The sequence below is a fragment of the Oxyura jamaicensis genome, chromosome 3, assembly GCF_011077185.1.
Source record: "Oxyura jamaicensis isolate SHBP4307 breed ruddy duck chromosome 3, BPBGC_Ojam_1.0, whole genome shotgun sequence".
Taxonomy (NCBI): Eukaryota; Metazoa; Chordata; class Aves; order Anseriformes; family Anatidae; genus Oxyura; species Oxyura jamaicensis.
The window spans coordinates 64,992,419-65,019,976 of NC_048895.1; the positions used below are offsets into that span (position 1 = coordinate 64,992,419).

General features: G+C 40.3%; 2 protein-coding genes across 3 annotated transcripts; both read right to left on the bottom strand.

Moving 5' to 3' along the window:
- Nucleotides 1-2,297: 2,297 nt before the first annotated feature.
- On the bottom strand, nt 2,298-17,949 carry SMPDL3A (sphingomyelin phosphodiesterase acid like 3A). The gene is made up of 8 exons (XM_035321475.1): nt 17,753-17,949; nt 15,799-16,012; nt 15,117-15,261; nt 11,921-12,017; nt 9,264-9,442; nt 7,981-8,161; nt 5,853-5,977; nt 2,298-4,682 (listed from the first exon to the last, which is right to left on the bottom strand). The coding sequence occupies exons 1-8, from the start codon at nt 17,865-17,867 to the stop codon at nt 4,371-4,373; spliced, it is 1,368 nt and encodes a 455-aa protein (XP_035177366.1). The 5' UTR covers nt 17,868-17,949; the 3' UTR covers nt 2,298-4,370.
- Nucleotides 17,950-18,550: 601 nt separating this feature from the next.
- Nucleotides 18,551-23,560, bottom strand: FABP7 (fatty acid binding protein 7). 2 transcript variants are annotated; one of them, XM_035321476.1, is made up of 4 exons: nt 23,404-23,560; nt 22,868-23,040; nt 22,043-22,218; nt 18,551-18,953 (listed from the first exon to the last, which is right to left on the bottom strand). In XM_035321476.1, the coding sequence occupies exons 1-4, from the start codon at nt 23,534-23,536 to the stop codon at nt 18,878-18,880; spliced, it is 558 nt and encodes a 185-aa protein (XP_035177367.1). In that variant the 5' UTR covers nt 23,537-23,560; the 3' UTR covers nt 18,551-18,877. The 2 variants fall into 2 exon arrangements, with proteins under 2 accessions (XP_035177367.1, XP_035177368.1); XM_035321477.1 differs by lacking the exon at nt 18,551-18,953 and adding an exon at nt 20,295-20,653 and having other exon boundaries at nt 22,117-22,218; nt 23,404-23,559.
- Nucleotides 23,561-27,558: the final 3,998 nt, after the last annotated feature.

The following is a 27,558-nucleotide window of genomic DNA, read 5'->3' on the forward strand; positions in this document are numbered from 1 at the left end:
TTATAAGCTTATGTTTAACGTCACCAGTGCTCCTTATACTGCTTCATTAAGTGCTTTGGACTTTTTTAGGGTTCACCACATTTCCAGCGGTATGTTTTCAGCTTTTTTAAGCAATTCCCTCATTACAATTTTAGTCAGCCACCTACTGCATCCATCCTACTGTTGTCCTAACTCCTGCTAGGGCAGCTCTGAGCAACACATACAGCCTGTTCACAGGAATTAACAGGAATAAGTCATCCACTAACACTGGAAATGTGAATTCAATAAATTATCTTTGCAACTCCCCCAACCATCAGAAACTAATTAAAGATGTCTGGAAACTAATTAAAGATGTGTGATGGTTAACATTTTTGATGATTTTTTTGTCTATGTATTTTCTTTGAATTTCTAAAGCTATATTTCACATGCAGTGTGAAAACAACATCCATATTATTCTTTGCAGACCTGCAAATAACAAAACAGGGTAGAATTCCTAGGTAGAATATTCCTCCATCAGAACAAGAAAGCTGGAGCTGACACATGACAAGTGAAATTATGTAGAGCAATGTTCTTTTTTTGAAAGTTGTAGCATTAAGCAGATAAAAGCCAGTCTCCTGCTTTGGGAAAGTAGGGAAGGAAAGCAGCTGGTCTTACTTAGACAGTTACAGTCCTTTTCTACATTGACACCGGCATAGTTCCTCTTGACTGTGCATGAGAGGGACTTCCTAGTGGTTTTATTCTTAGACAAATGTGACAACTCTCCTTGAGAAGTCTGTTTCCACAGAGGGAACTTACATGACTGTTAAACTAAACATTCCTCCTTGAAGATGCTATGTGCTCCTCAGTTGTCCACACAAGAAATGGATCACGAGGGACTACATGCACCCAGTTATCTATTTCTGTCTGCAGATAACTTTAGTTCAACACCAGTTTTACTGACAGTATGTTCACTCATTGCCCACCTCCTCCAGTCATCTCAATTTCTTCAGGCTGACAAGTGAAGAACAGAAATTATGAGACATCTCTCAGTGCCCCAATCTAAAGCAATTTAACATTGACCTCAGGGTGCACCTTCATTTTAATTTGGATCAGGATCATCCGCACCTACTGTGCTTTCATTCATGTTGCAGGGCGCTCTTGGAGAGTGCTCTCTCAGATGTGATGCAGCTGTGAGGTGCACTTCAAGGGTCCATCTGATATTCTTCAGTTACAAACGAAGCCTGCAGCAGTGGCATCAGCTTCTCAGCACCAACTCTGCTGTTAAAGTGCTCCTATTGAGCTGAACTACTTGTTAAGGTAGACATAAGTTCAGAGAGTGAACTCTAGGAGAGAATTAAAGCACAGAAACTAATGGGAAGAAGACACCATAGATGTTTTGTTTCTATCACATCCTTATTTACTTAGCTGAGCTGACCTCTGAGGATCCTTTCTGTTAGCCCACTCCTTGTGAATAAGGAGCTGAGACCTGCACTTGCCTCACGGTTCAGGATCCCCTTACGTGCCATGGCCTCTAGCAGCCAGAAACCATTTAATATCCAGAATTGTGCAGCATGGCCATGCTGCTACACAAGAAATAATTAGAATATAAATCCTAGAATATTTGAGAACTTTCTCACCTTGTTAATATGTCTCCAGTTTAATTCTAGATTAACACAAAGCTTTCATCTCCACTAGGTGGTGTGTTTTGTCTTTCTGTCACGTATGACCTTACAAAAATTCGTCCAAATCCTTCATTCAAGACAGGGACACAAAATATCATGAAATGTGAAACAGGAGTCTGGTCTACAGGGGGGCAGAGGTTTTATCAGGTCATTCCTCTTTGGTGTTTAATTGTTATGACTCCTTAAAAAAATTGCTGTCAGGAAAGGATAACTTACCTCTAGAACATTCTTAGTTCCATGGAGGAATGAAGTATGAACCTGAAACCAAAATATCACCCTCTATTTCTCCTTACCCCAGGTGACATTTAAGTTCTTTGTGATTTTGTTTAATGTTTATTACGGTGTAACATTCTTAACAGCTCTTTGTTTTATGTCCAAATTACAAGATGATGCAGTTAAACATATTCCTGGATTTTTCTTGGCCAGTTGCATTTGCACTTGAATAAATATAGTTACGTATAAGAGAAGCAGAGAATGCCAGGCTGCTTAACTGGATGCATCTTAGTAGATGGCCCCTAGCTAAATGTAACTCTTTAGGGGATACGTCCTTCTGGCTGAAACAAAAACAACTTCCTTGGCTGGTGCCATCCAACACGTGGCTTCAGCTAAATCCAGATGCAGTCAGAATTTATGTTTTTAAAACAAGCAAACAGATCATAGATTGCTATTAGACATTCGTAGGCATTTATTTTTTTTAATGCTCACTAAATAATAACTACAGACATACACACAGACAGAAAATAATCTAGGAAGCAAGAAGCCCAAGAACTCATCAACAGCATACCAGAGCTCTGTAACTAATCTGCTACATGGTTCAGTTCTCCCTAAGATTCAGCAATAAAAATATCCTTAGTGGGAGAATGTAACTAGGTAATTCTTACTGCACGTTTCCAGGATGGTTTGTAGGTATTAAGTTTAAACAGAAGTCAGAGGAATCACAAAAACAAACCAGTAAAAGAGACAGTTGTTCAAAGCACAAAACTGAATTGAACAAAACCCATCTGGCTAATTGGAGCAAAATCATCTGTAATTGTCTGTATGCTATCCACCCATAACTTTGCTTGCCCTTGGAGAAGTGACACCAGTAACACAGGCTTTTTTAAATGAACCAAACCATGAGAAAACCAAACAATAAACACATCCAACAAACAGGGAATCATCAATATTTACCACTGAAACTTTCTTGTACTTCCTCACAGTGACAGTCTGCATGGAACCCATGGTGACTCACACTATTTATATATCCAGATACATTTAAGATTAGCCAGAATAGACATCTCTAAAGAGTTTACATGCCCATGTACCTTCTCCAAGAATAAAATTGAAAATACAGTACAACTACCTGTTATGCATCATTAATGGCATTTCTAAACACAGTTGCCACAGAAGGATTTGTTTCTGAATCAAATTTAGCAAACCAGACATTTCCTCTGCTGATGGCTGATGCGTGACAAATCTGAAGTATCTGCATCTACAATTATGAACACTATAGACTTAGTGGAATATTTCAGGACACATTTCCAAGTATTTCAAGCTTGGATGGAAACAAAACCAGAAAATTCCTCAACAGCTACAATAAAGACTTTAATCTCATGAAAATAAACAGTTAGCAACTGGATTTGTCTCATAACCACTGCTACGGTCTAGTTACTCTGGAATTATATTTTATACAATAGAGTCTATATGATATTACATTGACCAAAGTTTCTAAAAGTGTGACTCTTGATGAGACAGAAAAATAGTAAAGATCATTCTTGGTTGTATGCTCTAGATAAATTGCCCCCTTAATACATCATCTTGTGCACACAGTCCCAAGAAGTGCTTTGTGCACTTGTAAACTGATACATGATAAGCTTTGCATTAAGTGCCCAACTGCTCTATGAAACACAGAAACCTGAGAAAACCAAGAAATATCATGGTTGTGCATGTTTGCCTGTATTGCACATTAGCTATATCTAATCATTGATGTTGATCAATTTAAACCTGATTTGTAGTCTGCTGCAAAATCTCATGCCAGCTGACCACTTGATAGCAGCACCAATATACACAGGCCTATCATAGGAAAGAAGCACTTGGTGCTGGATAAACACATTCTGAAAGTACACTCAGGTGTACTGAGTACTTTCAAGTATTTTCACGTTGGAGATTTGTGATCCATTAAGTCACATTCATGCTGTCATTAAAATACGCCCCTGAACAGAGGTGAATTTAAGAGGATAAGAGAGAAAAGGAAACTTGGCACAGGGACAGAGATGCCTAATACTGGCATCACATCAACAAGGTAACTGCACTCCAGCCTCAGCAAACACAGGTTCTGCAGACTTCACTTTGTAAATCGCAGCAGCAGATGGCTGAAATCCATCCCCATACAATTCCTATGCCTGAAATGGCATTGCCTACATTTATATATCACCCTGAAAGAGACTTGGATTTCCAAATAACTGGGTAACTTCTTTTCCCATACATTCTGATGCCTGTTACAGGGGGCACAGGACACTTGAAACAACAGCAAAATATCTGGCCACTATTACACAGCCGATAAACTTTTATTTACATGTGGAAAGAAAATATGCTTAAAAGAAGAAAAATCTAGGGAGATTTATTACTCCCCTGAAATTCAAGCAAATCCCACAGGTTCCCTGGCAGCATGTCAGCGCTTGAGAAAGAAGATGATCAGATTGTTTAAATCAAAGGCTCAAGTTAATAATGGCATATATTGCATTGGAGACTTCATCTCCACAATGTTTCCTGATTGATACAATCTGTGTATGAGGAATAATCCAGATATTGGATTGCACATACTTGGCAGGTCTTGCACCCCTCTTCACAGACAATGGTTTTGTCATAACTTACAATGAAGTTATTGTAATACTGCTCAAACAGCTTGCTGTGTGGCACAGACAACTGCTTGGCCATTTCATATAGGCTTTCAGGCTTCAAGTCTTCAATACCATAAGCTTTAGTCAGGATGTATTCTAATTTCCAATCCGATTCATTTTTCTTGTTGGCGTCTCTGAGGTCCAAGTAAAACTGCCAAAGATCCTACAGTTTGAAAAAAAAATAAAAAAAAAATAGGCACGGCTGTATTGCTTTCTTCCCTGCTTCATTAAGTCTCTAGAGTGATATATTGATTAGGAAGCTGTCACTCCTCATTATTCACAAATGAATAGAAGGTCATGTCCCACCCCAAGAGCTGGGCTTACACCCAAAGCTGGTACTTGCAGTGTGGTAATGGTGGGGGGATGGGGAGAAGAAAAAGGAAACACAAAAGGCAGCAGAGGCACTGTTAAAAGTCCTTCCTGTCCCAAATGTAAACCAAACTCCACTATGTTTGTGTCTGGCTTGGGTCTGGGGCAAAAGGGTGAAATGCAGAACTCTTTTCTGTGGACACTGCTTGAGGGGCAGAACGGACAGAGAAAGAACAGCCCAGGGAGAATTCAGAGGTAAGGGAGAGATGGAGATACAGGAATGAAAGCTGCACAGGAAAGAAGCAGACAACATTAGCACAGATCTCCAAAGGGAAACCCCAGTCTCAGTCAAGCCGCAGGATGTGTTGTCACTGAACTCGGCAAGGTCAAGATTTTACTTTGAACTGCTGAGAGAATGTCTGAGTTACTCAGAGCCAAAAATCACCATACAGGATTCACTATATCTCCAAAAACATAAAACCTACGGAAGTATTCTAAGTTTTCTCCTTTAAAATGTCTTTACAATTTCCTATTAAAAGTATAAACCCTATATAGGAAGCTGCATGATTATGAAAGGCATCACATGGCTAGAAGTGTGATTTTCTTCATCTGCTCTTCTATACACTGTAGAAGTACTTCATGCCTCCCAAAGCTCAGGCAATCACCAGCAAAACAACACTGGTATATAAACAAGCCCAGGATTTAGATGAACCTTTTTCACCATTGCAGAGCTGAGCTCCCTGCAAACAGTTTCAGGATTATGCCCAGAAAATTTCTGACCATCTTTGATTCTACATCATAGGAATGTTCAGAGAACAGGAAGCACTGGGTAGTTTTGCAGTCAGACAGACTGACCAAATTCTCTTTCAGATTTCATCTTCTTTGCCCAAGAAGAAAAATAACAGTAAGCACCAAAGTTCCACCGATTACCAGAATACTACAAAGGCTGACTCTCACTGTAATTTTTAGTGACAGTGTATTTAAATATTTAAGTCCTAAACAATGCTTTAAAATCCTTACTTACCAGCAAGCTATAATCAAGAGGGTCGTATTGATAGAATCTGACACCTGGGTTATTGGACTCCATTTGCCATACATTCTTCACTGGGGTTACAGCAGGTGCCACAAACAAGGAATTTACTGGCTTTTCTGCAGGAAAAGGGAGCATGAGGAAACAGTTACCTCTCAGTCATTTCTTTCTCAAACACTTTTTTATGGAGAACCAACACAACAAGAACTAGAGTGAGAAGATTAGGTACATCAGCAATTTTTTAACCTGGATTAGTTACACCACTATGAATTCCTGTATTTCCACTCGACAGACCAAAATCTGTGTGAAGTATCATAGCCCACATTCCACTGCTTATCAGTTACGTTTATCTGTACCAGATGGCTTCACACTAATTCAACTATCTAAGTGCTAAATGGTCTTGCCTACAGGTAAGGTTTCTGTACTTTGTGTATTTCTACTGAAGAAATATCCAGAACTTTGAGTAGCTTCCCTCACTCACGCTACACTTTACATGTTGCTTTATGTATTTGTTTTTCATGTATTTATAATGTCATTAGAAACACCAGGGTATCAAAAACTGACTCTGACTTCACTCATTTAGGCTAGCCCAGAACCTAGTTAGTAAACACTGGTCTTTACAGTAACTGAAACATGAGGACATACAAAAGTTTTAATAGGCAGAATATGCAGGTAAGAGTATTGAGAGGTTCTCTGTGGAACAAAAAGAAACCCTAACCATTCCTTTCTCCAACAACATCATGGTGGTGAAATAACAAGGCCAGTCTCCACAGATGATGAGAAGCTTTTAAAGCCTTGAAATCAGTAGATACTTCCAGAAGAGATAACACTGAGCTCTGTATCTCAGTATGCTGATGTTAGCTTAGTATTATATTTATCTTGAATTCTCTGAAATTTTGTCAAAAAGAAAAATGACATAAAGAGAAGACAGCGTAAAACTGTACAGATACAACACAAACTGTATCAAGCTACGTGAAATTTCACTGTTTGGATTTTGACAAAATATGCAAAATTATTAAAATACTCTGGAAATAGTTACTTGCACATGGAAACCATAATGAGAATGCATCAAGTTCTGTCTATTCTCAGTGAAATTTGCAGTAGAGGTGATGATTTCATGCACAAACGGGACAAGGTACAAAAACATGCATGTGTAAGACTATTCTGAAAATCATTTGAACCTATTAAAGGCCATTTCTTTCACTTGGGTTGGATTAATTTTTACTGGACATTAATTCCATGTTAATGGTAAGCAAGAAGGTAAATCATTTAAAACTCTGTTACCCCAGTCTGCATTTTGGGCATTGCATTTATGAGTTCATATAAAAACAAACACAGATATGGAGCCAATTAATACTGGGATATTTTATGTAAACCAAAGAATTGTACTCCTCACTATGCTATAGACACAAATATTTAACTATCTACTTGTTAGAGATCTTCTGTTAGAGATGTAAGAGTGCTTCATATAGAAATATCCATGCCTAAAATTAAGGGATTTCAAAGCAATAAACAAACTTTTCAAACCTGGGTGCTTTTCTTGAAGGGAAATTAGCTGATCTAAGAGATGCAACAAGCAGAGACTTTCATTCCCCTGCCTCCTGCTTACCCCTATCTTAATTAACTTTGAAACAGCAGGGAACTCAGCAGAGAGGCACAGTAATGATGCAGGAAACACAAGAACACAGAGCATGTCTAGTTGGCCTGAGAACATTCCCTTTGACACATTACACAATAGCAACTGGCTAGTACAATTTGCCCGTGACACTGAGAAAGTGGAGAGGAAAGAGTAGAAATTCTTGTCTAGGCATGAGCATTCATTAAAAATAGAGGAAGCCGAGGAAGCCTGCAGAGCCTCTTCAGACTTCAGAAAAATAAAATAAAATAAAATAAAATAAAATAAAATAAAATAAAATAAAATAAAACTGTCTGTCTTGCAAGGTTTTCTTTGAAAAAATCTGTGAGTGTGTGAGGCTTGAACTTTTGTAGATAAATAGCAGAATTTCACAATTTCCTTTTTCAGTTATTTACAACACAGACTGACCAGTAGCACCATGTAAGAAAACATTAATTTGTTTTTAATCAAAAAGGAAAAGATGAAGGATTCAATGAGCATCATTACCTTCTTCATCCAAGAGGACCATGATACTATCTCTATGTGTGTGGCCAAAAAACTGCCCAGCAATAACACTACTGTATTTGCGAAAAATCTTCACTAGTCTCTCATTGTAATACTCCCTGATAGCTGTAGTATTCCTTGCATATGGCAAGTATCCTACTGGTACGTGTCCTATTATATACACCTAAGAAATTAGATAGAGAAAACACAATTAGCATCTTCCTTTGAAACTGATAGTTTTAGCTTTAACTTAGAAAAGATTAACACAATTTTATTCTAATGCTATCTTTGAAATGGCATTCTGAAAGCCAGAAATCAGAGTAGTTTTATTATACAAAATACAATGAATATGTTTAAATTTATAATGAGAAATATATTTTTTTCTCAGTGCATTCTACAAAAAAGTTCTGAGAAAAATGTGATCAATTATTTCAAATTAAAATGTAAGTTAACTAGAAAAAGATTTATGATTTGGCACCTCAAGGGAATATTAAAAAAAAAATGTGTTAGAATATTATAGGGAATGGTCAGATATTCAGCATAAACACAGAAGAACTAATTACAATCTTTCTGTAAGTCTCTACGTCTGTTGTTTAGACTGAGACTGGCTTCCAACAGCACAAGAAAGGGAAAGATCTCCTTTCCCCCCACTATAATATAATATTTAAAAAGACAACAACTGTAAACATGTTTCAAACTAAACACTTTTCCTGGTCAGATGATGATCCAATCCCCACACCAATCAATAAACATGAGCAACAAGTTATAACCTCACTTCAAAACTGAATATTATTAGGCAATTTATTATTATTATAGCACTCAAATTGAAGCTTAGCTAAGTTTTGTGTTGTCAAAAGCTTTTCTAGTATCTAATTTTCACACTCATAATTACGTAACAATGTAAATGAAATACACTAACTTTTGTCTCAGACGAAGGGTGCACATTTTAAAATTGAAGGCTTAGAGTAAAAAGACTCAGAAACAAAAGTTAAAGTTTTTTCATTCGGGCTCTTACGGCACTTACACAGTAAGTGAGAAAAGGTATTTTACTGCATAATTAGAGAGAGTACTCAATTATTTTATTAATTGTTGTAGTATGTACATAATGTGCATATTCAACAACGAATTATTAACACAAATGAAACTGATCTTTGCCATCTCTTTGGTAACATTAATATTATTCTAGAATCGTATTTATATTTCCACTGTCTTTTTTTCTTACTTCCATTTTTTTCTTTTCAAAGTTTAAACAAATAATGCCAATGGATTCTGTTCACAACCCCTACCTTTTCCTGCTTTTGTGAAGATGTTTCCAATAGTCTCTCCAGCCAGGCCAACTGGTTGGCTGGGTCTGTGATATTCACAGTTACACTATTTGGGCTGTAATATAAGTTTGTGTTCAAACTGATTATCCTGAGTGGTTGAGAGCCAACGCTTGATTCAAACAGCTGTGTGTAGAAACCACCTGTGAAGTTAAGACAAACATCATCTGAAAAAAGAAAGACTTCAAAGCACAACTCTAGAATCAAAGTACAGCACCAACAATACATCCAGTCTTCCTCTTTCTAGTAAAATAGGATTTGTTTAGTCAAGCTACATATCACCTTATCACAACAGAACATCTTAATAATCTGTTTTCAGGAACATTTTGGTAGGAAAAGTTGACATTTAATATTTTATGAATTCTTGCCTGTAATTGCCTTTGTTTTTGTTTCCATATACAATTATCCAATTCATGCACAAGAAGTGCCTTGTAACATTTCTACCACAAACAGAGATGCAGTAATTGTTAGAAGTATACACTTCTTAAAATACTGCAGACACATAGGTTTGTCCAGGAAGAACTGTTTGAGTTTAGTAGCCTTGTACTTTGAAATTCATTTAGCTTTAGACTAGGACATAATTAAGAGCATGGCATACAGAACTTCAATAGGTGCAATTTCATAGTTCATGGACTTCACTAGAGCTGTGACAATAGAGCTGTAACAATATATTTAACATAAGATCTAGGAAACTACAGGCCAGTCAGTCTCAACTCTGTGCCCGGCAATGTGGGACAATGCCAAGCACAGATACAGGCTGGGCAAAGAATGGTTTGAGAGCAGCCCTGAGGAGAAGGACCTGGGGGTGTTGAATGATGAGAGGCAAAACATGAGCCAGTAATGTGTGCTTACAGCCCAGAATGCCAACCATATCCAGGGCTGCATAAAAAGAAGCGTGGCCAACAGGTCAAGGGAAGTGATCTTCCCTTTCTACTCTGCTCTTGTGAGACCCCACCTGGAGCACTGCATTCAGCTCTGGGGCCCCCAGCACAAGAAGGACCTATAAGCACAACTCCAGAGGAGGGACAGAGAGATAACCAAAGGGCTGTAGCACCTCTCCTGTTATAGAATCATAGAATCATTCCAGTTGGAAAAGACCTCCAAGATCATCAAGTCCAACCTTTAACCTAGTACTGAAGTCCACCACTAAACCACGCTACTAAGTATTCAATCTGCAGGTTTCTTGGAGACCTCCAGGTTTAGAGATTCAACCACTTCCCTAGGCAACCTATTGCAATGCCACACAACTCTTTCAGTAAAGAAATTTACCCTAATACCCAACCTAAACCTCCCCTGGTGCAATTTGAGGCCATTTCGCCTCACCTTGTCTCCTGGTGCGTGAAAGAAGAGCCTGATCCCCACCTCGCTATGACCTGTACAATTAAGGTAATTGTACAGCATGCTAAGGTCTGCCCGACACTCCTTTTCTCTAGAGGCTAAACAACCCCAGTTCCCTGCTCATAAGACCTGTTTTCTAGACCCTTCATCAGCTTCGTTGCCCTTCTCTGGACAAGCTCCAGCACCCCAATGTCCTTCTTAAAGTGAGGGGTCCAAAACTGAACACAGTACTTGAGGTGCGGCCTCACCAGAGACGAGAACAGAGGGACAATGAGGGGAAAGATGGAGTGCAGAGGGACAACTAAGAGGACAGGCTGAGGGAGTTGGGGTTGCTCAGCCTGGAGAAGAGAGGGCTCTGGGGAGACCTTATAGTGGCCTTCCAGTGCCTAGAGGGCACTGGTGCCTACAGGAAAGCTGGGACTCTTTATCAGGGAGTGTGGTGATAGGACACAGGGTAATGGCTTTAAACTAAAGGAGGGGAGATTTTGATCAGATGTAAAGACAAAATTCTTCACTCAGAGGGTGGTGAGGCCTTGTCACAGGTTGCCCAGAGAAGCTGTGGATTCCCCATTCCTGGAGGTGTTCAAGGCCAGGCTGGATGGGGCTTTTGGCAACCTGGTCTGGTGGGAGGTATCCCTGCCCATGGCAGGGGGTTGGGACTGGATGGTCTTTAAGGTTCCTTCTAACCCTAACCATAATTCTGTGATACTGATAACAGTTTTAAAGGAAAATATTGACATTAGTCTGGTAGTGATAATGCAAGCAAGTAAATATTTAGCTGATTATTTAGTAGCAGGGTAGTCAAGAAATACTGTACAACCCCAACCCAGATATATAACCAGAAGTTTCTATTCCCTTCCGTCCTTTCCTGGCTCCAGATCTAGGCACTTGCACAGAAGCAGTGTTAGCTGCTTTCCACGTGTCTGGACATGCCAGTGTCTCAACTCATCTTACTTCAAGTGCCACTTTAACATACATCTGTGCTGTAATGCATAAAAGGAACCTGCTGTGCAATAACATCTTATGTAAATTGTGAGCTGTGGTTGTTGCTACAGCTCCACTAAGCATTACAAGCACATTTCACCCCTCCACTTTAACTGGCCTTGGCAGGGAGGTTGGAACTGGATGGTCTTTAAGGTGCCTTCCAACTCAAACCGTTCTGGGATTCTAGATAATCCACTGTAACAATTCATTCTGTGAGAAAGCTAAACAAAGGCGACAAATCTATAGGATCATTAGTTCTCTAAGCCCTAGCTTTATGATGTATTACTGACATACTTTACCTTTTCTGAAGGTACTGATTGCTTCATCAGTTAGCCAAGGCTTCCAGAAATCTGCTACAGCATTGTAAACTTCACTGGTGGTTACAGGAAGCTGATCCTGTGAGACAGCAGAACTTACCTAAGTCTTATCATTCAGACACACATAGGAACAAAATTAATGTATCATCCCACCTGATTTCTCCCATAATACATAAGTGTAACCAGTAATCACCAGGTAGCACATCAGAAAGCAACAGAACTTCTCACCTTGCAGTACTGCTGATCAGGAAAAAGAAAATCCCAGTCTTAGAACTGACAGCATTAACAATGTTAATGCATTGTTAAACTAATGCCAGAAATATTTCAAGCCTTAGGAGCACAGCTAAGTAGAAAACCATACATCCTGAAAAATTATAAACCAAAGATTCACCTTCTATTTACCTTCTAAAAATACAGTCTCTTGGAGGAGAAGCTTGAACTCAGGTTTCTTATATAGGTTTCTTATAGCAGGTGATTTTTTTCACACAACTTGGGATACATAGCTCCCCAAAATTCCACTAAAGCCCTCAGAAATATTTCAGTGAGATTAATCAATATTTCCATGATATCCTGTAGTTCTGATTTAAAATGTAAAAGAAAAGTTTTTTCAAGGTTTTCACACACCAGCTCTAATAAGGACTGCAGCACTTTTCAGTCCAAGCCAAGCAATGCCCAAGTGCCATATCCTGATTACAGCCATGCTCCCATCTCATCCTGACAGGGAGATTCCAGTATGTCCTTGCCTTTCCTAAAATACCTGCTTTGATCTTTAATGCTAGGGAAGGAAAAAAAAAAAAAAAAAAAAAAACAGAGGTCCAAAAATAGGAACATTACTACAGTGCATGTTTTCTTAAACATAGAATTTGACCTTTCTAAGATCTTTGAAACTAAACTTACTTTATTAGAGGCTTAGGCATTAAGTCTCTGTCTAGAAGCAGTGCAATCAGTAGTCTGTTCAGACATTTGTTGCTTGTAATGCACAGATACTAGTTACTAAGAAAGCTTTGAGTCATACCAGTTCAGCCAGAGTTAAGTCACTAAGACACAGCAAAGTCTGATCTCAGATAAGAGGCCATGTTATGGTCTGAAGGTGGTTTGGTCTTGGGCTCTAAAAGGCAAATCAGTGTTCTGTGAACATTTGGATCAGACAGCAGTTAGGGCATTTGTTGTAAGCAGGGGCAAGAATGTGAAACAAAGTAAGACTATGCAGAAAGACCAAGGTCACAGTAAAAAAAAATCTAAAAGGTATCCCAGTGGTTGATTAACCTGAGTAGTATTTTTAACAGGCTTTGCAAGAAAAATCATCCAAGACCGTGAAATCATTATGATGGATAGGTCAGAACGCAATAGAAAGCAATAAAATTCTTCGGTGCACAGTAAGCAAACAGCCTCCACAGCTTCTCTGGAACAGCCTACAGAGTGTGGCTTGCTCCACATTACTTCCAGTCTATGGTATGTATTGCCAAGCACGTCCACAAGAAAAATAAAAATGTCTTCAAGAACAAAAAAATCCAACAACCTCATAGTGGCGAATTTCTGGTCCCATGGTTTTTTTTCCAACAGTAACAGAAAAGTATGCCAGTTCTGTGCATTAGTGGAGTCTGCCATTTTGAAGCAAAGCACCACAAAAATACTCGTGTGGTTTTGGACACAAAACTACAACAGTAATTCCAATAGGCAGCCTGCTTCAAAATGCTATTTCCTGTCCAGTTGCCCCTGCTGACCATCCTTTTTCTACCTTCAAATTTAATTTCACAATTAAACTCATATTTGTCAAAAAAGTGTCACTACATTCAAATGTCAATATCTGCCATGTGGATTTATATCTTTCTTTGTTTACGGGGTTACTGTATACAGCTTTTTTCCTTTATACCATAAGAGACTGCTGAATGACAACTATTTTCTGCTAACTTTAATTTTTTAATTAAAATAAAAGCAATATTATGAGTTAAACTTAATTTAAGGTGGTATTTAACAAATCATCAGTACTTTCTGGTGAACTAACTTTATTTCCTGTGAGTGCACATGACAAGCTCAAGCTATACTAAAAGCTTGAGACCACAAAACACTTCAGTCCCAGCTTGGTCTGGGCACTCACAGCTCCAAGCTATGCTACGTGCTTAGCTCTGATTTTCCTTCTCACATTGCCCTCTTCCCTCTCTAAGCACTTCCAATACTCCCTGATTTCAAAATCAGGGAGTATTGGAATTTAAATAAAATTCAGGCAATTAAACTACTATACCAAAGCCATCTACCATACCACATATCCCAGATAGGCCTACTTAATAACACAGAAGGCTGAACAAAAGTCTTTATCAAATTGTTTTAGTTGACCTGCTCAACATCCCTTCCGATCCCCTCAGATCCAATGGCAGAATTTGTTTCTCAGTCCCGTGTGCTGCCAGATCACCTTGCAATATGCTTTAAAGGACAAATGAAGCAACTGTTTATTTTTGTGCTATGCCAAGAAAAATATTCACAGATCACTGACTGTAAAGAAGCACTGTCCTCAGCTGCAATGGCCCACATATCCAGTAAATAGGAATATTTCTACATTTTGAATAAGGAAAGAAAGAAAAAAAGACACATTTTTAATAGTAGTGGCAAAACTATGGGAACATTACGAAAGTTATTCCATCAGTGTGATAATAAATAAATAAATAAATAGATAGATAGATAAATAGATAAATAAATAAATAAAGTCCACAGGTAGACTTCCAGTAGGTCTTTCGGCATGCCTTGAACTTTACCACATGCTGCTAGATGCACTAAGGATGTTATCTCTGTTATGTTAAGCTATTGTACGCACACCTGACTTACACATATGTATGGCTTACATAGCAAGAAAAAACATGTATTGACACACCGATGAGACCTGGTGGTTCTAAGCCATGAGGAGAGGAATGGTTAACAGTAAATTTGCATCACCTCAGGCGATGTACAGATTTTACCTGACACCAACATTTGCTTGGGTAACTTAACACATGGAAATGTACTTTGTATTTTTGATTGGAATTATTTATTTATTATTTTAAATGCTAATTGGAGAACCATAGGATACTGTTTCCAGAATAACATTTATACAAATTTCACTGTTATTTTTTTTTCCACACTTGCCCTCTGAGGAGTTAGAAACACACTCAACATGATACCTAAAAAAAATTCTTATTTGTTTTACCTGTGGCCAGTAATCATGATTTCCCAAGGCTGGGAAAACCTGAAGATCTGGAAAGAAACTACGAATCGTAGAACTCATGTTGCCAATGATGTTAATGACGAGCTTTGTTGAGAGTTCTTTCACTGGAACATGAGGAGGGCTATCTCTGAAAACAGAGAAGGTTTTATTAAAAAAGAGTTTAAGATTAGAAGTCATAAGCTATAATATAGCTTGATTCTAGATACTTCTTACAGAACCCACTACCTAATATATAGTCAAAGGACATCTAAAAAGGTATCCACTTTATATTTAATGACCTCAAGACTTAAAAAGTACAGTGCCTCCCATGATAATTCATTCCAGTCAGTTAATCCTCTGACCTTTCCTATTGTTTGCATTTTTCTACTTTCCACCCTCCCTGCAACACATTTATTAACTTGCATTAATCAAGTCATGTGGCACATGTGACAGTGAACAGTCCAACAATACCCACAAATAGTTACAGAGATCAAAATCTGTTCCTGAGGCCTTATATACTCAATCTTCCACTTATTAGCCACTCAGACAAGTAGAGACTCTTTAAAAGTAGCATTTGTGAGATACTAAACTGATGTGTTGGTGTGAACATAAATTTGTGAATTACTGCACTATATGCCTATCCAGCTGTTAAAAGCTTTAACTGTAGAGTGACTTAAACACTTACCCAGTCCAAATCATGAATGAAGCCTGCTGCTTTGAATCCTTCATGAATGTAAATGCTGACAAAATAAGTTGATACGGAGAATCACACAAAAAGTCTCCAAAAGGGCCTGGGTTAGAGGCATTGGCTCCTTTGGAAGAAGAACAAACTTTGGTGCGATCAGGGGTAACGTGGTAAGTTGGATCTAAATGCAGATCAGATACATGCCAGAACTGTCCTGTTTACAGAAAACAAAGATTAAAGAAAATGCATTATTTCTCACCAGGCTTCTAAGAATCCCATTCCTTATATAGCCCGGGGAAAAAGATAAATAAATAAATGTAATTAGCCGGATCTAAAGTTGACCAGGAATCTCTGATACTGACTTCTGAAAAGAGCAAGTATTTTACTTAAAAAATATGTAGTAGTTCTGTGACTTTCTGATTACAACTTGCAAATGTGAACTGGGTACACATGGATAACCCCATGTTTGCTCCATTTTTTTCTACTGCTGTTCCTCTTTGAAGTTTTATAAAGGAGAATGAATTTAACAAATTGCTGATTATCCCGTCTGATAAGTGTGCATGAGTGGTGCATTCCTGATAAGAGTACTTCACATAGTCTGCTTAGAAAAACTGAAAACAGAAGCAGAGGCATAGGTTTCAACAATCAAGCAGGAAAAAAAAATGAGGTTGGTAGGGGCTGGAATATGGAGCTCCTTTTCATTTATAGCAATCTGGAAACTGAAGAGCAGAGGAGGTGATAGAGGGACTTCTCCATTCTACCACCTGAAAAGAGAGGGAGTAACAATTTTAATTATTTTTCTACACCTTCCCTGGCTGGATGCTGCTATAAAAGATAATGGTCTAGAAGGAAAGGCAAGAAACAGCATGTGTGCAGATTTCAAAGAGCTTCTCCCTAGCAGCCACAGCGGCAAAAAGACTGGGCTTCTTACCAAAGAGAAGTGTATCAGCCTTAAATACTGAGTATTTTCTAGGTTGACACATTCTTAGTCACTTGTCACTTAGCACCGCGCAGGAAAACTCAATAGCATGGGAATATATTGAACAAGATGAATTAAGCTTGTACGAGACCAGCAGCCTTCAAGTTCCATGTAAAACATGAGCAATTTCTCTCTGTCAGTTTCAAAGCGTTTGGAAAAGGCAAGTCTATCGGAGGCACGGGTTGTGAAACTGGGACAGATATAAATTGATTTTCCCAAGGTCACATGCTCACTCAGCGACAGAGCAGGCAAGGCACGGCTCGACCTTGTGCAGCTTTATTTCAGGAAGCCAAGCCCAGCAGCAATCTTTCAGATCTACAACGCTGCGCCTTCTGCGAGCACAAGACGCAGAAGTGCCTGAACACTGCTGTGCGCTTGGTTTGAGACGTCTGTGATCACAGGGACGGCAAATCCCGTGCAAACAATGTCAGAGCACTCACCTGTAACTGTTGCTGTGCCGGAAATCAGGCCAGGCAAAGCACGCTGCTGGCTGACAGCACAGACACAGCACTCGTGTTTGCAGGGCATGCTCCAGGGCACCGCACGGCGGGCAGGGCACGGCTCACCTTACCTGACACCGGCTGGAGTACGGCATACCCTGCTGACTGCCTGAAGACCCTGGTTAACCCTCACCTACCTGAACAGCACTGCATTCAGTTAGCTAAAAATTACAGCTAGCTGGGACATAAAACAGCAGCAGCCTATATTTGGGTAAAAACACGCAGGGAGGCTCCAGACGGGGTTTGCCCCTCGGGTCGGGGCACACTGCGGGCTACGGGTCCCGCAGCCAGGTCAGCCGGGCCTCCCAAGGCTGGCAGGGGACCCCCGGGGCTGGCAGGGGCCTCCCGTCCCGGGGCTCCCCTCTGCCGGGCGGGCATGGCGGACCGCAGCTGCCCACTCGCTCGCTGCCCCTCCGCGGGGCCGGGCCTCCGCCGCTCCCCGCTCGCCGCGGGGCCTGCCGGCGGCCTCACTCACCCACAGCGGAGCGGGGCCCCGGGCCGGCCGGCGCCGCCTCGGCCGCTCTCAGCGAGGAGCAGAGCAGCGCCAGGCCGAGGGCCAGACGGGCGGCGGGTCCCCCCGGCGGCTCCATGTTAGCGGTGCCGGGAGAGGGCCCTGCCCGCCGACGGCTGCTCGCGGGACCGCCCCGACCGGGAGGGGAGGAAAGGGGCGAGCCCGGGGCTGCCCGAGCCCGGGCAGAGCGGGGAGCGCTTGGCAGGCCTAGGGTAGGCCAGAGCAAGTCTAGGGTAGCTTTTGGAAGGCAGGTTCTTCACAGGAAAATGCTGAGTTACATTGTAAACACCAGCCCCACTGTTAGGCATTACCATAGAGGAGCTCATTGCTCAAGAATAGTTTCCTGTGGAAGACTCGGTTTCAGTTTTGGTAGCAAATTAGAGTAATTGTCATCAATCCCCAAACTGCCCCTCCATACCCACCTGCTGAGGGTGGTTTTCTGTTCAGATCTTCTTTCCAGTGGTTTGCAAAGCCAGTTTTAGCAGAGCTGGAGGTCCCCTGTGTCAGTGTTTCCTTCACTTTCCCACTCTCTCCTCTGAACAGTGCCACAGGCACTTCACGAATACCACACTTCTCTATTTTTCCTTAGCTTTATTTATTTTGGTGTTAATATTGTTCATCTTTAGAACAGGAAAGTGCCTCACCAATAAGATTTATGACAGTTTCATATGTTACATATAGAATGCACATCTGTATGGAAAAGCCGTTTAAAAACAAACAAACAAACAAACAAACAAAAACTGAAAATAATGTAAAATATACAACATTCAGGCTTTATGTGTAAACCAAGTTTTAACAGTCTTGGTGTTCTTTGTCTCATATTTGATTTAAACTTTTTTTTCTTTTTTTTCACTTCATGCCCCATAAACCACTTGTCACAAAGATGAATGCCACTGATGGAGACCCAAGTCTGTGTTCCTCAGTAATGAAGTAAAAGCAGCTGTTCCCATCTCTGCAGAGAGGTGGCAAGGACCACAGCCAGTGTGATGAATATACACATGGGCAGATAGGCAGAGATGGGGTGAGATGAATGAAAGCTGAAACTGATGTTTAAATGAGCAAATAAAACCAAAGGACAGAAGATGCTGCTTAAGCACATGGAGGCTGAAACAGTCCAAAATAAAAAAGAATCCAGCCCCCATACCATTGAAACAAGTTTACATTTCTCTGATGAAAAGTTAGCTCCTAGATTTTAAGTGATCAATATCCACCATTTAAAACATATTTATGACAGCTCCTAATTAAGGACTGTCTTTTACCCTTCTAGTGTTCCCCATACGGGAAAAAAAAAAAAAAAAAAAAAAAAAAAAAAAAAAAAAAATAATTTTCTTTTCAGGCAGCTTCTTTGTGAAAAAGTGAAGCTGACAAATTAAGGCTTGTATTGTTGTTGGCTAGATGCCACAGTTGTGTCTGAACTTTTATTGGATGAGTGAGATAAGCTATTGAGGTTACCTTAGCCCTTAAGTAAGAAAGCTGTCTCAGGAAGCAAGAAGCCACTTCCCATGATACCAGGTTGCAGAGCTGAGGGGAGGCAGGAGTGCAGGATCAGGCCTGGGAGGCTGGGCAGGGCTCCCCTCCTGCACCTCCCTCAGCAGCCACACTCCCCCTGGTACTGAGCAGCTGAATGCCAGAGCTCCACCCTACCTGTTTAAAGGTTTGCAGCTACCTACATCTCAATATGGGCCACCAATCCCACGTGTCTGAAAACACAGGAGTTTCCAAACATGCTCCTCCATGATGCCAGCAACTGCTTCAGTTTTCCTAAGATAAAGTATAGGGCAGTTTTTACCCGACTAATCTTTTAGGGAATATTTTCCAGGAAGTTTTTAATTATTTTTTTTCTACACAGTATTTTATCTTAAATTGCTTACAGTGCATTGTTAATTCCAGTACATATTTGCTATAAAACGACAGTGCAGAGAGAAGAATCTCAGGGTTTTCTTGTATTGTTTTCCCTCCCACCTCTGTGGAGATAGATGAAAGACAAGCTTTGTATGTTGGGCTCCCCCAGTCCTGCCCTTTATCATGTCAGTCCTTTCCTCCCATCCTGTGAAACACTTCATTCTTTGAACAATGATGTACTTTAGTCTTCTGTATATTAGCAAAAACAAACAACAAAAAACCCACACCAACCAAACCAAAAACAAAGAAAGAACTCTCCTGTTAAAACAAAAACTATGGGAATCCCACAGAAATCAAAGGCTGTATATCTGCTGACCTTAGCAGGATAACCGGATAGCAAGTTTCCAGTGAAGAGAGGAGCTGAGACTGGGTTGAACCTCTCACCTCTGCCTACACACAAAGACAGGGGCTTTAAGATTTCTTCAGCAAAGAAACTACCTCTTCTGAATGAAGGCAGTTTTTCATTTCCCATGTATCCCACATCCTATACAGCCAATGCCCCAGGGTTTTGTACCACGTTTTCCTACTGCTTAACTGAGGAAAAGGAACTTTTACAACTCCCTCTAAAACACTGGAATATTGTCCCATAACATGCAAAAGGAGCACAGATTTAAAAAACATTTTATTTTCTTTTGAATCTCCATTCCAAAAACAATTCAAATATGTTCCATTTACTGTAAAAAACAAAGGCAAGTGTTTCAGAGTTTTAATGCAAAGTTTAACCTGTTGCACTATACAGCACAAGGTTGCCAATTTGATGGCATAAAGTTGTTTGTATTAGAAAAAAAAAAAAACACCCCCAAAAAAATCTTTATTAATCCTTCATACAAGAAATGTGCATTTAAGCTACTTTCAGTTATGGATGGTACATTAATCCATCCAGAAGTAACGTCTGGACAGGGATCAGGTAAACTACGCTTTCTCATAGTGACGAACAGCAACCACATCACCAAAGGTCAGAGTCTGCAAGTCCAAGGAAAAGACAGCGATGTTAGACACTAGACATTTTCTGTAATGACTAAGAAGTCCATATAAGAACAAGGTTGTTTTACATTACATAATCTATTAAAAAATACATTATTGATATTAAGTAAACAAGAGGAAAAATTTCGAAGTTATGGTTCCCACATTAATGTAACTTTATCCTTGCTACTTTCAAACCAAAGAAACACATAATACACACTTACAATACAGCTAAAGTGAAGCTAGAAATGACTGTTTAATTTTTCTAATTTTGTGAATGTAATTTCTTAAATGTATTGTTTTAATATAGATTTAACACTTATTTTGCCAAAGTTAATCAAAACATGCAGTCTAAAATCCGACTCCCTTATTTCTGTATTCTATACTGTTCTGCATAGGCATATACTTAAGGAGAATCTCATACTAAAATAAATTCATTCTATGCACTTATATGGCTACAACTGCCAAATATTCCAGTTACTGCAGTTGTTTAAAACACTAAGTGCAGTGTGTGAGCTTTGGAAGTATTTTGCTAATTGGAATATAGCATCTCACTGCATTCAAATTCCAAAGGAACTGCTTTTCTGTGTATGTGTGTTTCTGTTTCCAAAAACAAATCGTACTTTTCCTTGAATCATTGTCACACTGTGCTGCACTGACTATAAACTTTAAAAAGTTCATTATTTGTGAGTATCCATCCACACACATACTCTTTGAAGTATTCAGAAAATAAAGCCAACTGTTTTTCTCCAACGGCCAAATCACATAGATTAATTAAAATAGCTGAAGAGGTTTTATTTTGAAAGCTATATCTCTATGCCAAAAATAAGCACGGGTATTTTCAGTCTGGACATTAAATACAGTAACTTATACCATTTATCCATCCCATACTCCTGTTCCTGAAAAGTCAGGAAGATAATGGGAATTTAAAGGAAGAACGATTTTTCTTCAGACTATTGCTGTTTCAATCAGTTTTCAACAAGACAGGAAAAAATAAGCCCTTAAATTAAATATGAAAATACTATTACCTCCTGCAATACTCAAGTTTTATTTTCCTACAGAAATGCTTGTTCTGTGCAATTAAATATCATTTACATGTTCACATATAAAACATTTTTAACAAAATCTACATTATCACTGACAACAAATCATTGCCTATATAATAATAAAGAACTTCATATATTTTGCTGTAACTATTTACTTTTTTATTTTTGCTTGTGGGTTTACATGAAGTCTAGAAAGAAAGGCATATGCACAGGTTGGCCTGCCTAAAACCATTAGCAATTTTTGAATTGTCAGCAAAACTCGATGCAAAATAAAAAATAACTATTTGAAAAATCTCTGCTAGCTTTCCCTACCAATTAATTTTAGGTTTTGTGTGCAAGTAACACCCACAAAGCTGACAAAGTTTGAGATAATGATGTTAGTGGTGTACATAGATGTTCAGTGATTTTTATACTCACCATTACCATTTTGCCATCCTTTATTTCTCTAACAAAGTTTGTCTCTTTGCCATCCCACTTCTGTACATGAACTAGCTTGTCTCCATCCAGGGTTACAACAGACTGTGAGATATCAGAAAATACAGACACTCATTTATTTGAGGTATTTAAGATTCTACTCACATGTTAAGCATGCACTTTTCTATTGAAGTCTCTCTAGATCCACATGCATCTACTGAAAAGAAAAAGTAGTCCCAGCCATTTCGAAGCCAAGCACATGAATCACCCTTGTTTCAAGGGTGAACTCCATACAATTAGTATTTGTATCGAAAAAGGAAAAAGTTTCCTTTGAGTTCCAGTCTCACAGGAAACATCCTTTCAGATGTACTTTGGGGTAACTGTTATATTAAGCCCTCAACGACACAGGTAGAAGGCATTCCCTCATTTCAACCGGAAAAAGTTGCACCAAATGATCTTCTATCAAAAGAAAAGAAAAATGAGCACCCAACAGACTTCCTCAACACTGGAGGGTAGAAAGGGGGCTGAAGACATACTGTGTTGATTCAGACAAGATGCAGTGCAAGTAGACAAGATGCAATCTTGTCTTTTTCTCCTGTCCTTCACAGTGCTACAAATAGCAGTAGCAGAGGTTACATTTTTTTTTCCTTTGACTCTACCCTGCAAAGGATACAACCTCAGGGGTGGGGAGGGGAAAGAACAGAAAAAAATAAAAAAATTTAAAAAAGCCACTGCAGCCCAGGAGTTCACTTACTTTGCAGTTTCTATCATCTGGGGTAGTTTCATCAAATTCCTCTCCAAGTTTAAAGCTGATTTCTGTGTTTTTGAAAGTGCTCTGAGTCCTGATCACTACTTTGTCCCCCTCGCTGCTGATAATCACAGTGGGTTTTGTCACATTTCCCACCTGCCGTGTAGCAAACCCCACTCCTAAACCCCCAAGGAAAAACAAAGAGTCCATCAGACATTCGGTATCCTAAAACATCCTTCCCGCCACACACCGAGGCACATAAACCTCCTCCCCTGCTCCACAGCTTTAGATTACCGGTGAGAAATGCTGCTTTTCGCCCCGATCCCGCCCCAGGACCGCGGCTGCCCCGCCACCCGTCTCCACATGGCCGCAGCCCCGGGCCTGCCGCTGCCCCCGCTCGGTGCCACGAGGAGCCGCCGCGGGGGCACGGCGAGAGCCTTACTTCGTGCTCGCCCTGCCGCCTCCTGCGGCCGGGGAGGGGGCTCTCCTGCATTCCGGGCTTCCCACGGCGCCCCAGACCCGTCTCTCCCGGCCCTACCTACCCAGCGCCTTCATGTACTCGTCGAAGTTGTGGCTGTCCACCAGCTTCCACGTCGCGCAGAAAGCCTCGACCATGGCGGCCGGGTGCTGGTGCTGGGTACCGGGGAGCGCCGTGCCGCCCGCGCCGCCCCGCATATAAAGCCGGCGCCCGGCGGGGGGCCGGCAGGTGGGTTTGGCGGCGGTCCGCCCCCCAGGCAGGCCGGGGGCCGCGGCCCGGAGCCTCCCCGCCCCGCCGGGGGAGGGCGCTCCCCCGCCCCGCCGCCCCGGGGCCCCCGGGAGGGCGCTAATGGGGGGCCGCGGGCAGGCCCCGGGTGGGAAGTGGCGAGGGCTTCTGGCTGCTGGGGAGGGGAAAGGGAGCGCTGGGTGCCCAGGGTTGCTGCAGGCGGTGCCCACCTGGGGGTCTGCTGTGGGTGGAAGGGCAAAGGGATGTGCTCGGCAGGCCCGCTCGCCTCAGGACCCACCGTCCACACAGCACCCACCGTCCATGCTGTACTCCACTGCCAAAGAAGCGGGTGCCAAACGTGAAGGACTCGGCTTGAATAAAACTGTACTACCACAGTAACACCTTCATTAGAAGCTTTCCCTTTAGGCTTTTCCAGCCTCGTTTGTTCAGTGTTGGCCAAGTGCAGATCCGTTTCCCCTGCCATCTTGTGCTGTTCATGCCAATGCTGCCTGAAAGCAGTATTCGCTATTGTTGCGTAGAAACAGCGTCTTTCTTGCCTCCCAAACCAACACCATCTGGAAACTAAGAATGAGGAAAGAACGACAGAAAATTGCTTAAAACCGTTTCATCTAGTAAGATTTTTTATGCCAGTCTTTCCCTTCTTCTAGTTCTTTGAAATTCGTTGAAAGCTCATCTTCTGAGAGTTTTTTCAGAAATCAGTCTGGCGCTGTGGCTCAAGCTATGATGTGAGCTTTTCCTGACCTATGGCTGGGATAGGTTCCAGAGTCATGAATCTAGCTCTTAGCTCTTACAGCAGTACTCAGGGACTAAGTGAAAGAGATTTCCTGTGCCTTAGGAATAAAACCTCAACAACTGTCTACCTGGTCCAGCTACAGGAAATATAAACAATTGTGAATATTTTCCTAATATTTTTAAAGTAGCTTTGGGCTGTCATATGCATTTCTTTCAGGCTCTTGTGGTATGACACCTTCTTTGGGTGTAGGACAATTGATGCTTGATTTGTCACTTTTTGACTTGGCCTCAGAAAGAATTAACTCATCTCTGAACTAACACTAGGGATATAATCCTAATTCCTTTTACCACACAACACAATTTTGTTAGTTTTGATTACCTAACTAAAGATATGAACTAGGGCGCCTATTCCTCTTTAACGTTCCATCTACTTATTCTGAAGTACAGGCAAAGAAATAAAGTGTTGGTAGTTATGCATGCCATCCTCCTCTCTGTTTATGTCCAACTTCTTCTTCTGACCTGTATTTCTGAGACTTTTCAACTCATGTTCAGAAACACAGGGAGAGTAAGAGCATCACTTGAAATAACAGATCACCAACTGTTGATTGTAAGGCAGAAAGGACAAAAGTCCCTTTTTTTAGTCTAAGCTGGAAAATGCTGTCTCCCAAGTATGCAGAATACCAGCATTACCAGTGCATCTCACGTCCATGTCCACTAACCTAATGCCTGTAGTCAGTCAAACCCTCTATAACCCCAGTGTAATCAGTAAACCTTGCTCCCAAAGGCCATCCAGGGTGAATGTGGAACAGCTCTAACCTTCAGCCTTTGAATAAAGGACACAATTTTTTTTTTTTTTTTTTTTTTTCCCTACCTTTCCCCTCTGGTATAGCCCTGTTTCACAGGCCCCCAGGCATTCAGAGAATGAGGGGCACAAATTCAGGTCAACTCTGTTCAACCCTTAAAAAAAAAAAAAAAAAAAAAAAAAAATTGTTCAAGAAAAAAAAAAAAAAAAAAAAAAAGGGCACAAAACTGCCACCAGGCTCATGTGATGGAAAAGTTTGACCAACAGGTTGTCTTAGGTGGATTCCTCATAATAAATGCTGGGAGTTAGCTGCTGAGAATCTAATCAGTGTGGCCAGTCACTAACGGCTTAGCACTCTGGTTATGGAAAAGTAGTAAAATTAGTGCAGGTAGTGTTTGAAGTCAGGTTTATCTATCTTTCTGCCATGTCCCACTGTGAATCTAACACAGGAGGGCTACTCTTGCTAAAACAACACAATTAAACCTATCCTTTCAGCATCTGTTGTGTAGTACGATAGCCATTATTACTCTGTAGAGTTTGATCAATAATGTGATATTATAAGACTTCCAGATAATTTAGAGATGACTGTATTATTCAAACATTCCTGTGTGTGGATCAGCAGACCCTACAGCTGGAGAACATCTTTGCATGCATCCATGTATGCAAGAAAAAAAGTAGCAGTGACACAAACTCCCAACTTTCCTGATATGAAAGCAAGTGTCGGCACTCAAAGATCTTAGGTATTAAATCCCACTGAAAGCCAACGGGATTCAGGGTCCTAACTCACTCAGGCATTTGGGGAATCTCATAGAAGGGACTACTTTTGAATTAAGCACATTGAAAATTATGTGTAGCAGGAAGCAGAAGAGATTTCCTAGAGAACAGACTAGGGTATACTCAACACATTTTAACCTTGTATGAAGCCCTGCTGTGACTCTGTTCAGCTCTGATCTCAGCGTAATATAGAAACGACTGTATTTTAGTAGCTGCTGTGTCAGATGGAATGACGTTGCTTCAGGGCTGAGAATGATTTGATTTTTGGTGCTGCGGAAAAACCTAATGTCAAACAGGGCAGTAGAATGTCCTTAACAAAAATTATCTATGCATCCTCTAGCTGATTTGCAGATCCCAATAATAAAAATAAACAATTGTGCTTTTTGGTGAGTCAGAAAATTACTAGGTTCACTGATGTGCAGCTCCTTAGATATCCCAGTTTAAAGAAAAGAGATAAATGCCTGATGAAGAAGATGCCTAAATATGCAGCTGCACAGATGGTCATAGAATGGTCCCAGGTATAAAGGAGCTGTAAGATTAGAGTTTTGTGCTATGTAAATGTTTTGCTGGAACAGCAGACTGCATGATAGGCAAGGTGCAAGGTAATTCAGATGGGAGCAGGGAAGACATGTTTATACCACATGCCTTCTAAGAACAAGGCACATGTTAGGCATAGCTTAAGGTACATGTTAGCAGGCTTCCTATTTGTGTGAAAGTTCAATTAAAATAATGCCAGGACAGGCTAACATCAGAGCACAAGTTATGTTAAGATCTGTTCCTGGTGTCTCTGGCTAATTGGTGAACACAGAGTGGTCTATGATTGTGGATTTCATTTTGATAGACTCTCTCTGAGGATACAAATTGATGCAACATGAGATTAGGAAAGGCCTGGAAAGTAAATACCTGCTAATACCTCATTATGAACTATTATGACATTTATTCACATTAATTTAAACTGATAGGACAGCTGGTATACAATGGTTTAAAGAGTGAGGCAAATACTGCTAAATATCTCCAGGGTCTTCACTACTTCTTAAGGGTATGTTGGGGCTTGTTATCTGATATCTAATATTACTATATCTGCTATTCAGAAGACTGAAGACTGAAGCTCTCCCCAAAAAAAAAAAAAAAAAAAAAAAAAAAAAAAAAAAAAGATGATGCTAAAACTAGTCATCTTCCAGGCTCCTAGTTCTATCTATTGAAGATTAAGTTACTTTAACTTAGTACCATTAGGCCTTTGGTTATTTTAATATTTGCCTTTGCTTTCTTTTGTGTTTAAGCATAGAAAAGCTATTTAAAAAAAAAAAAAAAAAAAAAAAAAAACTTCAAAAAGGTTAACAGAAATGTTAGGTGTCACAACAGCCGCCTAGGTATAGCAAAATCAATACTAGAAAACAGCTTTCCAGACTTACAACTTAAGCATGGCTAAATGCGAGGTCATACACAAGAGGAAGAAAGAAAAGCAATCTTATAAATAAGTAACTATTTCAGGGGCAATAATGACTTTGAAAGAAACTCAGAAGGCATATGAGTAAGATGAACACACTGAAAATAATAATGTGTGTAATCAGAAGAATAGCACAAACATTTAAGCTGATTAGATGATTTGCATTTGACTAGATGCAACTTACTCTGGAAGACTTGTGTAGATTTGACCAATGAGAA